Source organism: Carettochelys insculpta, chromosome 9, assembly GCF_033958435.1.
Source record: "Carettochelys insculpta isolate YL-2023 chromosome 9, ASM3395843v1, whole genome shotgun sequence".
NCBI classification, from domain to species: domain Eukaryota; kingdom Metazoa; phylum Chordata; order Testudines; family Carettochelyidae; genus Carettochelys; species Carettochelys insculpta.
The window spans coordinates 3,770,836-3,783,564 of NC_134145.1; the positions used below are offsets into that span (position 1 = coordinate 3,770,836).

General features: G+C 58.6%; 1 protein-coding gene across 2 annotated transcripts in view; it reads right to left on the reverse strand.

The window, feature by feature from the left end:
* Positions 1-2,799, reverse strand: part of EIF2B3 (eukaryotic translation initiation factor 2B subunit gamma) — a 133,472-nt gene extending 130,673 nt beyond the window's left edge. For both annotated transcript variants that reach the window (XR_012646633.1, XM_075003285.1), the window contains exons 1-2: positions 2,733-2,799; positions 1,325-1,487 (exon numbers count right to left, since the gene is read on the reverse strand). Coding sequence is in view for 1 of the 2 variants with exons in the window: in XM_075003285.1 (XP_074859386.1) it covers positions 1,325-1,472 (148 nt within the window). In the remaining variant the exon portion in view is untranslated. The remainder of the gene's footprint in view (positions 1-1,324; positions 1,488-2,732) is intronic.
* Positions 2,800-12,729: the final 9,930 nt, after the last annotated feature.

The following is a 12,729-nucleotide window of genomic DNA, read 5'->3' on the forward strand; positions in this document are numbered from 1 at the left end:
CACTCAAATGAAACTAATTTTATTAAAGCCAAATGCAAAGTTATAGCCCCAAAAACAAAGAATGTACACCATATCCACAGATTGGGGGACTGTATTATGGAAAGCAGTGACTTGGTGATAGATTTAGTGGTCACAGTAGGTAAACAACACCAGAGCTGAAGGCAATAGTGTGGCAAACCTGTCTAATGCAACCCTTGATGTATAAGCACAGAAGTGACAAGAAGGTATAGAGAGGCAATTTTACCTCTTTACACAGCATTGGTGAGACAGATGTTGGAATACTGTGTTCAGTTCTGTTGTCCCCATTTTTAAGAGAATGTTGAAAAACTGGAGAAAGTACAGAAAAGATCCACAAAATTATTTGAGGATGGAGAAAATACCTTACAGAGAGAGAGACTCAAGGAGCTCAATCTCCCAAATATAGATTGAGAATCAGCTTGATTACAGTGCACAAGTATTTTCCTGGAAGGAAAACACCAGGCACTAACAGGTTCCTTAACATTGACAAATGTGAACTAACACATCTGGAGATACATAAACTGAAAGACTAAGTGAGGAAACAGCAAATACAATTACAGTTTACAAGCATGTGAAGTGTGCATCCTCCAAGGGGGAAGAGAAATTATTCAGGGTGTAATTAGGAGTAATGGTTAAAATTAAGAAAAGGAAAATTTTGGCTGAATATCAGGGGAAACCTCCTGCTTTAGCTATGGAACAGTCTCTCATGGGAAGGGATGGAAATCCTATTGCTTCTTACACTTTAAGGTATAACAGATAAAGCCATAATAAATACTGTATTACTAGGCTTCAAAGGATTTGATCTTTCCCAATAAGTTCCAATAAACATAATCAAGTTCGCCATACCCACAATGCAATAAAACACATCTCCATTGACGATAAGAGACCTTTACAACTAGTTATGCAAAGCAAGACAAATGCTGCTTAAAAATGTGAATGAGTTTGATTTAAGGTTATTTGCTTTGTATAGTTTGACTTGCGGTGTTGACAATTTGTTTTTAACATTTATAAAGCTTTAAATCTTTGATTCGTGATGTCTGCTGTCATTAAATAATTATTGTCTAACCCACCCCAATCATTTTTCATGACTGATTAAATTTAAATTGAGAACAAAATGTGTAAAATTGTGGGTTTTAAACAACTGTGAAAATTAAATAAAAACCTAAAATATGCTTGCAAATAAGCATCAAAGTTACCCATGAATAACAGAAATTACAAAAATACTAAAACTAAATTGCTGCAAAGCCTGCATGTCATGTAGAGGACTACCTGCTCTGACAGCAGAATAGATTAGCTCATCTCTCACCTTCAAATCCGATTCGCTCTAACAAATTTAATGGGTACCAGATCAATGGCTTGTTACCCACTGGCAGGAGGGGCTTAGAGATGCTGGAAGTTAAGTCCATCATTCGGGATCCCCCACCAGCTGCCATCACTACTGCTTGAAACTCCATCTTCACAACTCAATACTGAAATGGCAAAGACATGATGTTTTCAGGATCAGAGAATACAGCTTTCAACCTTTTCCCATAATCACCCACTTGATACCAGAAATTTCTGTTCAAAGCTGCCACTTGAAGAAACTATTCCTTCCCTGACACTAAATCGGCCGTTCTTCCTTGGCATATTTAAAACAATTGCTTTCTGGTGCTTGAACACTAGAAGTGAAGTTCAGCAACTCACAAATGTGTAAGAAAACCTCAACTCCCACCCAACACTGAGCTCTTCAGCGCACAGAGATGTGAGGAGGATTTAGGCTGGTTTGTGCCAAGTGTCACTAGTGACTGCATGGTTTGAACAGATGGAAGGGAGCAGGGCAGCTGTCCCATGCTGGGCTACCCAGCAGCAGCTGGGGCTGTTACCAGGGCTACGCTATTACCCCACAGCAGTGCACCTACCCCGCTGGAGGCACTGACAAACCATCCTCTGACATTTGCCTACACACCTAACCAGAGCCCTGGGGTAGCTTCGCAGAGATGTCCTACCCCATCTGTTCCCAGCTCACAGCTCCCCGGGTAGTGTGCAGATAGGGCACGGCCCAGATAACCGGGGAGGTGGGAACATGTGGCACGACCCACTGGTGGAAACACCAACACCACGCCCCACTGCAAAGCTCCACTCCAACGCCCCACGCCCCACTGAGGCGCCCCGCCGCAGCGCCCCCACTCCGGCGCCCCACGCCCCTGCTGCAGCGCCCCCACTCCGGCGCCCCAGGCCCCGCCGCAGCGCCCCCACTCCGGCGCCCCAGGCCCCGCCGCAGCGCCCCCACTCCGGCGCCCCACGCCCCTGCTGCAGCGCCCCCACTCCGGCGCCCCACGCCCCTGCTGCAGCGCCCCCAACTCCGGCGCCCCAGGCCCCGCCGCAGCGCCCCCACTCCGGCGCCCCAGGCCCCTGCTGCAGCGCCCCAACTCCGGCGCCCCAGGCCCCGCCGCAGCGCCCCCACTCCGGCACCCCAGGCCCCGCTGCAGCGCCCCCACTCCGGCGCCCCAGGCCCCGCTGCCCCTTGTAATGCCAACAGAATTGCCCCCCGCCTGGAAAGGCAGCCGAGCCCCGCCCCCCGCAGACCAGGGCCCATCCCCCAAGGGAGGGGAACCCCCCCAACGATGGTAACCGCCCCCCCCCCGCAGAGAAGGAGCCCGCCAAGTCCCGCGGGGAGGGAGCCCGCCCGGCCCCGCTGCGGGTAGAACGGCCCCACCGAGCCGCCGCGCCGGTACCTGGGCGCTCCTCCCCCGGCAGCGCCGCACTGACAGGGCAGCGATGGCAGCCCCGGTAGAGACTGCGCCTGCGCGGAAGCAGCGCAGCGGCGACCCAACGAGCGCCGAGAGAATCGATCGGCGGGCGGCAGGAGAGCGCCGAGCTCGAGGTCGCTCGGGGAGAAGGTGGCACGCGCTGAGGAGGAGAGGAGCACAGAGTCATCGACCCCCAGCGGCTGGCTGCGGGGACGGGGAGGAGCACAGAGTCATCGATACCCAGGAGCCTGGGGTCGCTGGCGTGCAGGCAGGGGGCGCTGCGCCCCTGGCTGGGGGCAGGGCAGGCTCGGCAGCGCCCCCGCGCGGCTGGGCAGGGGTGCTAATGCTGCAAGTCATGGGGGGCTTGCGGGCGGCTGGGGATCCACCTTGCAGAGATCCGGCGCCCAGACCCTGCAACCATGGGGGCTGCTCCAGGGGGCAGGGACCCCAATTCCAGGCACGTCCTGGGCAGCTCTGTTTCCTAGGGTATCAGAGGCAGCATGGGAACCCCCCACAGTCCAAGCCTGAGGAGCGAAGCCAACGTGACCATGAGCTCAGCCTGGCCTGGCCTGACCCTCCTGGGCTACCTTTCAGTGACAGGCTTTGGGGTTCTTTCTCTGCCTCCCAGTTCCTGAGCGGTCAGAGCACCTGGGGCTCCTGTTCTGAGCATTTCTCCCTCAGCAGGAAGGCTTGACACTTGCCCGCAGAAAAAAAAAAAGCACAGTGTCAAAACATGCCAGTAGCACCATTACCTCCATAGCAATGCTCCTTGCGATCTGGTCACCCAGCTTCTGAATGTGTGTTACTTTGCTTTTTCCGAATCCCTGTCTGATAAGTTGCTGTAGAATTGGAAATATTTTTGTGATCAGACAGAGCTCTGTTTCCAGTTTGTGCTAAACCACTGAGTATGGACCCCAGACCTCTCTCCTGGCACGAGAACCCCACTTTTCTTCCAAGGCACTCCATTTACAAACCATCTGCACTGCCGGATCAATAGAAACTATTTGCAAAGATGAAGCATATTATCAGGTCCAACCCAGTAGGGTTCTGGGAAAAGGCCAGAACTTCCAGACAACAGCTAAAATTATTATAACTGGCTTAACTTCTCCCAGCAGAGACATTGTAGCCAGTCAGAGACCTCGCTGACACTGAAATATGTCTCAGAGACCACCAACCAAGCCAGAGGTTACTTTCTAACCCTAGCAAAGCAGACAACCACTGCCTGCTGCAGCAGCCAGAAACCCCTGCCAACACTGAATTCAAATGCAAGGAACAGGGTTATTTCTGCATAGGCACAGAATTCCACATGCCAGAGGTCAGCTGGAGGGAACACACCAATGAGATGCGTGTACACAAACGAATGCTGCAAAGCTTTCATCTCAGCACACTCCTTTTATACCCCAGAGGAGACCCCACTTTTTCCTTTTATACCCAAGAGGAGACCCCCCCCGTATATTGCCTACCAACAGTTATAGCTGTATATAAAATTCCATGCCACACATTAGACTATATAACATGTTTATCTTCTGCTTAACAATCCCTGAGCAAAGCTATTAATCGTGTCCTTGAATGGGGATTTCCCTCGCTTTCCCTGACTGTACTCCAGGCCATGGTGCCCTTCTCCCCTGGGAGAGTCCTTTGTGCCCATTACCTCACCAGTGGCGTGTATGGGCGAGTGAGCCCTCCACTTAGGAAGGACCAATCAGTTTCACACACCCCGCATGGGAAGTGACTGGCTAGGAAGGCATCTGGCAGAAAGGGCTCTGGGGGGCTGAGGCAAGAGCCCACGGGCAGAGTATGAGACGACGCGACGCTTGCCAAAAATGCATAAATAAAAGCACCAGCATTGGTCTGGGATACAGGCACAGCAGTGCTGTGAGCAAGACACGAGAGGTAGTAATTTCACTCTGCTCTGTGCTGATTAGGTCCCAGCTGGGGATGGGAGTGTGGGCCACATTGCAGGAAAGATGTGAACAAATCTGTAAAAGTCAAGAGACGGGTAAGAAAAATGAGTAAAGTTCTAGCAAATCCATGAGCTGAGAGAGTTGGGTTTGAGCCACCTGAACAAACGAGACGCCTGCACGGGGCAGTGAGAACAGTATTCAAGCACCAAGGCGGTTTAGGTTGGCCAGTAGCAAAAACCTCCTAACTGCCAGGGCAGTTAAACTCGGGACTAAAGTGCCGAGGGAGATTTTGAGGAGCCGGTTAGCCAAACACCTGTCAGGGATGGTCTGGATGGTGCCTGGCCTTGCCATGAGTGCAGGGTCCTTCCAGTTCTGTCATCACCTTGGCCCTGTAGTCCTACCCACGGCCCCTGGGGACCAGGCCACCAGCCCTACGCGCTCCAGCAGAGGTTAGAACCCATGGAAGGCTGCACGCAAGCGTTCCCGCCAGGCGCTGAGCTCCACCAGCTCTGAGGCTGCGTTGGAACCATTTCACCACCCCGGTAGCCCTATGTGCATGGGCTGAGCACAAGCTTCCAGGCTTGCCATGCTGGCTTGTGCGCCTCACAGGCCTGAGAGGGGAGCAGAGCCACGATCCCTTCCCGCAGGCTTGTGGAGACAAGACGGGGGCTGCTGCTGGCTGAGGGAGGTCCCCGTTGGCTCCCAGGTGCCTGCCAGTGCTTCGGGAAGGAGCAGGTGTAATTATGCCTGTTGGGCCACTCGTGCCTCGTATTCTGTGGCAGGACTGTGCTGCCTGCTAGGGGGCTGACCCCAGGCTGCTGGGTTTGCTGGGGCATCTGGTCAAACCAAAGGCTGGCAGTGGCTAAGTGTCCCACTGGGTGAGTCTGGGGCTAGTGGCCCTGGCCCTAGCTCTGGCCCTGAATTGCCCTGGGACGATTCCACTCTCAGTTCAGCCCCACTGGCATGCTGGCAGTTACAGTGTATTTACACAGGCAAGCTGAAGCTGGCGCCTCAGTTTTCCCCCTCTGTGACATGGGTGTAAGAGGGCTGGCTCTGTGTCCAGGGAATGTGCAAGGGTTATCAGTGCTAGCTGCACACGCTGTATGGCAATGGTTGTGAGCACTCAAGCATTGGCATGTCTCCTAACTCAGTCCCCCGCCACCAACGCCTCCATCAACACCAGCAGCCCCTCCAGTCTGCAGGGGAGGGGACAAGGCCAGGGCCAGCAGGCTGGCTACTGAGGCTGTGAAAGAGCCTGTGCTCTGTGTAACATTCAGCTTAACCTTGTCTCCCCAAGCAAGTGCCCCAGGGCCCTGCTGTCCCCACACCAGCTTGTAAAGGGTGCATGGCCAGCCCAGCAGGCTGAGCCTTGGGGCTCTCTACCTCTCAGCCATGGAATCCCAGAGCACGTCTCTGGGTGCATAACATGGCTCATTTCTCCTGAGCATTGTCCAGATGGACACACTCCATTAGCCCCACCCCCACCCCCAGGTGCAGGCTGCATCTGCTAAGTGAAGCGGCTGGCTGGTGAAACAGATCCCAGTGGCTTTACGCTTGTCATCACTAGGCTTCAGAGTCAACGCCCTCGGAGCTCCTGTGGGGGTGTGTGCAGGCTCCGGGGGCGGGGGGGGGCACGGCACTGTGTCTGTTTGGAAGCTCTCCTTCACTCCACTCCGAGCTGTTGGCGCAGATTCCCTGCAAGCTCAGGCAGGCTTCCTTGCTTTGGTGACCCTGAGGTGAAAGCTGGGCGGTTGCCTGCCCAGCACGTTAGACACGCACCATGGGTGGTGGCTTTAACTGAGGGAAGGTCGACGTACACGGTGCTGCAGGTCCCCGGGTGCTGGCTCTGTTCTCCGTTGGTTAGTGCTTTGAGAGCCTTGGCTGGCTGCAGCTACGCGAGATAGCAGCTGACCCGACCGAGGGCCAAGCTGGGCCCAGCGCCTCCTACAGCCAAGGTGCAGCCCCTGGGCTAGCGGTTTGGCACCACCCCATCTGCATGTTGGCAGCCGGGTGCAGGGAAGGCCCATGGTTTGTTCGTCACCATCCCAGGCCTCGCTCCTCCCATAAGCCCCTGGGCTGACTCGGCTGGGATGAGTCACCTGGCTGGTTGGGACCTGTCCTCAGTCACACGCTATTAGCAGCTGCCATAAATCACCCCCTCAGCAGCCGGCTGCACACAAAGGGCTGGCTGGGCCAGGGCGGTGGTTTCATGGTGGTGGTTGGGGGCAGCCAAAGAGGAGCAGCTGGCTGGCTGCCCACGGGGGTAGGGGGGTCTGACCCCCACACCCAGAACATGAAACCCGCTGCCCAGCCAGCCACCAGCCGCCAGCCCCAGACTGGGCGTGGCCCTGACATGCCACAACGGGTGCAGGGGTGTGAAACCACAGTCGCGCCACCTGGAAATCTTGCTAGGCCCTGCCTGCAGCTGCTGATTTGTCTATTAATCTCACCCGGCCCTGGGGAGCAGCCGACGGAGCTGTTGGCTAGTTGGACTTGTAAGAAAAAGATAATTAACATCAAACCGGAGTCGGAATGAGCCAGGCCTTTTGCGGCTGGCTCTGGGGCAGGGCACAGCAGCAAATGAGAAAGTCCCGTCATCTGGGAAGCTGTGTATGCGGCAGGGGGATTTCAGATCCCGTCCCGAGCTGGGAGGTGAGAGGAATTCCCAGCTCACCACGCCAGCGACTGTTGGTGGCCATGTCTCATGCTGGGCTGGAGAAATCACACGGGCTGGGACGAGGGCTGGGTGGCCGCAGACACTGCCTGCAAACTTGACTGCATGGCTGCAGTTGGGGCTGGGGCGTCTCGGCTACACATCTGGGAGCCGGGCGGAGGCACTGGGTTTGCTCTTTGCTTTGAAGAAGCTTTTAGGCCAGGGAGGAAATCGCACGCTGAGGAGTCCAGGGGCTGGGAGCCCACGGCCACCAAGGGTATAGCAGAGAGCAGAGACTGACAGTTTCCCCCTCACGCTGCCCCTTCCCACGGGGCAGCTGTGCCGCAACTGATGGGAGGGGGTACACCCCAGAGCACTACAAGCCCACGGGGAGGGTCGCAGCCTTGGGTCAAACGGAGCAAGTCCCTCCCCCGCACTCCCTTCCCCTCCCGCCCTCTGCCTGCTGCGTCTGTTTCGCTGCAGGGATTCAGCTCTCCTGTGGCGTCTGATGCGCCATGGGACAACGGCAGGGAAAAGCCCGGGTGGGCGGCCGCTGGCGCGCTTGCACGGAACACGCCCCTGGTGAGGACACGATGGCCGAGACGCGCACTGGAAGGAAGCTGCCAGGGGCCTGTGTGCCAACGCAGCCCCGGCTGGCACAGGAGAGAGGCCGGCTAAGGGCTGGGGCCCAGCCCACGTGCCCAGCAGCTCATCCGTGTCACGGTCCCAAGCAAACCCCTCGCACCAAGGGTTTCCAGCCAGCCAGGCCCCATCCTGACCCGCTCCGCACGCATGGTTCTTAGTGGTGCTCCACCGGGAAAGGGCCATGCACCCGGGGGCCACCCCAGCCACTGGGGGAGCACCAGCCCCTAAACTAGGGACTCACCACTAGCCCACAACACTTTCAGGGCTCTGATGTTGCTGGACAGTTCCAGCTCCTGCCAGCAGAGGGTGCCACACTGGGCACACAGGGGGTGGGGGACGCACTGGCGCACGGGGGGTTTGGGTGGTGTGCGTCAAGGTGGTGATTACAGTGGGGGTTGTTGGTGAGCACAGGATGCCAAGTGGTACTGTCCGGTTGTTGGCAATTAGCGGGGACAGCTGTTAGAGTGCGGAGGATGGGGGTTGCCAGGCTGTGAAGGATCCCACAGGGCAGGTGTTTTTTGTATTGGTGACTGTCGGGGTGTAGCTGTGGGGGTCGGGGAGCTGCAATGCACAGAGGCGGGGGCTGGCGTCAGGCTCTTGGAGAGCACATGGGCAGGGGCAGGAGTTGCTAAGCACAGAGGCAGGGGCTGTCAGATGCAGAGGCAGGCTTAGTGGATGGGCTGTTGGTGAGTTCAGAGGCAGGGCCAGCTGGTGGGCTGTCAGTGACTACAGATGCCGGGGCTGTTGTCGAGTGCAGCAGTGGGGCAACAGACAGGTTGTTGGTGAGCACAGAGGTGGGGCTGTTGAAGGATTGTCAGTGATTACAGAGGCAGGGGCTGTTGGTGAGTGCAGAGACCGACTGTTGATGGGTTGTTGGTAAGTGGAAAGGCGGGGACGGTTGATGGGTTGTTGGTGAGTGCAGAGGTCGGGGTGGTTGATGGGGTGTTGGTGAGGGCAGAGGTAGGGGTGGTTGATGGGGTGTTGGTGAGGGCAGAGACAGGGGTGGTTGGTGAGGGCAGAGACAGACTGGTGATGGGTTACCGGTAAGTGCAGGGGCAGGGGGGGTTGTTGGGCTGTGAACCCAGGGCTGATGCTGGCGTGCTTAGGCCACTGAGCCTGCTGGTGTTGCTGGGGGGAAGCCCACAGAGCCGCCAGGGCTTTTCTTAGATCAGAACCCTCCCCCAGCCCTGCCGTGCAGCGCTGGCCCTGGAGCTGGCTGGCTCGGACCACACCAGGGAGTGCTGGTTCAGGCTGGCAAGGGACCACTCCCCCAGCCCCAAGGCCACGTTTCTGCTGCCCAGCTGCGCTAGGCCCCAGGCCAGGCTGTGCACGGAGCCTCTTCTCCAGGGCGGGGGCAGGTCTCCCCTCTGGCCCTGCCTTGCCCCTACTCAGCTGCAGGCCAGGCCTGACCCAGGCCGACTTTGATCTCCCTGGGGAGCGGAGCAGCTGCTTGGCTGTGGGTGGCCCGAGCAGTGGGTGGGGACAGACATCTACCATCCCCTGGGGGCTCTTTGAATCCTTAGACCCTCGATTTACCACCCCCCTGCTGCAGCATAGCTCTGAGCAGCCTAGATGGGCTGGAGGTTCCCTGCCTCACCCCCGCCAAGCTGCTCCTTCCCTTTGTCCTCGCATGACCCGCTGTCACCAGCGCTGTATGGATGGTGCTGTCTCTGGGGCCAGCAGAGCCTGCCCGGCCATGCACACAGACACTGCCCCCCCTGCAGACCAACACTGCCCGCTCCCACCCCATAACACAGCCCCAGCCTGGAGGGCCAATAACCGCCGCAGGCAGGGGTCCCCTTGGAGTCCCAGCAGCTCAGGCAGCTCCAGGCAGAAATGGGGCCCTGGGGCCAGCTCAGCTCAGCACTGCCAGGGATCCGCGTCCGCCATGTCCCACCCTGGCGCAGAGGGGGGCTTTCGAAAACAGGGTTAGTTGGAAGCAGCCCCACCTCCACAGCGGCTTCTCTGTCGAAAGACGCTTTTGAAAACGGCATTAGGCAAATGAAGCACAAGATATCTACATCGGTGCTTCATTTGCATTTTGGATTTGCCTCGTTTGCATTCCCCTTTCTAAAAGGGACTGTAGTGCAGCCGGAGCCCGAAGGTTTCGTGCTTATTAAATGCAACCCTGATGGTCCTGTTATGCAGGACAGTGCCACTGGCTGCCGCCAAGCGTGGCGTTGAGGTGTCGCTCAGGCACTAACCGGGCGCAAGTCGGGGCTGTGCGAGCCACGTGCCAGCAGAGAGGGAGCTGAGTTAGTCTGTATCTTCAACAACAAGTAGTCCCGGGGCACCTTATAGAGTCACAGATATTTTGAAGCATCAGCTTTTGTGGGAAAATGAAGCAGGTCTTTGCCCACCAAAGCTTATGCTCCAAAATCTGTTAGCCTACAAAGTGCCACAGGACTTCTTGTTCTTAAAGCTACAGCCTAACACGGCTACCTCACTGCTATGTGGGCCAAGAGGTTTCCTCGGCTCTCATAGCACAGGCAAGGGCTTTGGGTCTGAGTGGTCGCAGCTGCGCACGTGAGACAAACAACGCCACCGCAGCGCCCCAAAGAAGTACTTGACCTGGAGCCGTGATTTCACCTGCTCACAGAAACAAAGCCGCAAGCTCACCCAGGTGGCCGGGCCCGCAGGGGCCTGGGTGCGATAGCAGCATGGGGCAAGCAGCTGGAGGGGAAGGGCCGGGCCCCACTGCTGCCATTCTCACTCCCCTGACTGCTGCAATCTGCTGCACCAGGAGTTCAAACCGTGCGCCAGAGAGCCCCGGAAGGCAGGGGAAAGGGCAGTGCGTGGCGGGTGGCATCCGCCAGCTCGAAATGGGACTGGACTCAGTGGGGGTGGGCACTGAGGGGCCAGCTCCCCTTACCTGTGTCATAAGCTCACCCCCAGCCCCTTCCCCACTGTCTCTTTGGTCCCCAGCCCCAAGCAGCTCCTCGCTCAGGCTGCTGATGCTGGGCTGGAGCCAGCAGCAGTCTGATTTAGAGCTGGGACTGGGAGAGCCAATGGGTCAGCATCCCACATGGGGCGCGGTGCCCCCTGCTGACCACAGGGGCTAGGTGCAGCCCAGCAGCATTGGGCAGAGATGGCTTGGGGCCAATAGCCGCCCCAGGCAGGAAGGGGCTACCCCAGAAGCCACGGCCGCTGGCTGGCAGGGAGCTGCAGCGGGCTGGGAAGGGCCATTGCTCACCTCGGTGCAGGCAGCCCAGTTCTCCCCACCAGCCTCCCCGCCCCCGGGGCCCCACTGCCAACAGCTGCCTGCCTGGAGTCCAGCGACAACGTGGGTGGGCCAGTGGCTTTGGCAAGCAGGCTGGAGTCGCAGGGAGCCTGCCCGGCCTTGCCGCCACTGGCAGGAGCAGGGCCCCAGGTGGGGATAGGCAGCCAGGCCGGACTCCGGCACGTGGCGGTTTCAGCCCTGGGATTACGGATTGGGGCTGGGCCCAGGCTGGCTGCAAAGGGCACTATTTGACTCGTGCTCCTGCTCACAGCTGCGCTGTGCCCTGGCTGGTGCGCAGGCAGGGGTAGCGCGCTGGCTCGGCCCTGCCCATGGCAAGCAGGGCAGAGCTCCAGGCGTTAAACCCCCTCAGGGGCCCAATGAGCCTGTAACGAGAGCCCACAGAACAGCGGCTCGCCAGACCAAGTCCATCACTCAGGGCTGCCCAGGGCGCTCCAGCCATCGCCGCAGAACAAGCCGAGGGCACCGGCTGCAGCACTGGGCAGTGGAAGCAGCTGCCTGCTCAACCTGCTGGGCCCAGGGAAATGAGTGGTCCTGGGCCCAACCAGGCCTCAGCTGCCCTGGTCTCCCTGGCGGACTCAGCGAGGCAGCAACTCACCGGACTTCCTGGGGTGGGGTCTGGCCCAGCTCCGCTGTGATTAGTGCTCACTCAACTCAAAGGTGCAATGCACAGGGGGGAGGAAAAATGTCTTTGTTAAAGAGCCAGCAGCCCCTGCCCTCCACAGCCAGGCAATACCCCCCGCCCTGCCCTTCTTCTGAACCCTTCCAAGCCTGCTGGCCCCACCCCAGCCATTCAAACACCCTGCCACCCCGAGAACCCTGCAGCCTCCCGCGCTCTTTCCCACCAGGCTCAGCCCATGATGCGGGGAGTAGCTGGCCCAAGCAGTCTAATCTCTCAGGGCCCACGGTGGGGGTCTCCCTCCCCCACTACTTGCAGTGCCTTGCCTTCGCCTGGGGAGAACTGGCTCCCAACCCCGGGGCGCAGGGCAAAGGCAGCCCAGGGGGGCTGTTGGCTGTCGCAACTCTGCCACCCACCTGCCACCGGCCCCACGGCCCCTTCGGGTCATGGCGAGGGGCCAGGCGGCGCAGGCCAGCAAGGAGGCTGCTGCTGGTTGGCCGCTCACACGATCCCTCTGGCCAAGCCTGGCACACACGTGGCAGAGGCAGGCCGACACCTGGTTGGATGGCACCATGGAAGCCTGGCCTGCTGCTTGGCCTTGGCACCGGAGCTGCTGCCCCATGCCAGGCGGGGCTGGGCTGGGAACAGATCCGACTGCGCCTGCCAGGGATATGGGGCTCCAGCAAGCCGGAAGCGACACCTGGTGGCCAGAAGCGGCACAGCAGGGCTGGGGGGCGGGACCCGGTTTGGAGAAAGGGGCGACAGCTGTAGGAGAGTGAAGGGGGGGTTAACGGGGCGGGGGGGGTTAAACCAGGGACGGGGTGGGATCAGGGGGTGAGTCCGTGGGAATTGTGCGCCATGACCCTATGCTGGGGGATGTAACAAGGTAACGCTCCAGGTGAGTTGGGGTGCGAGGCCAGTGA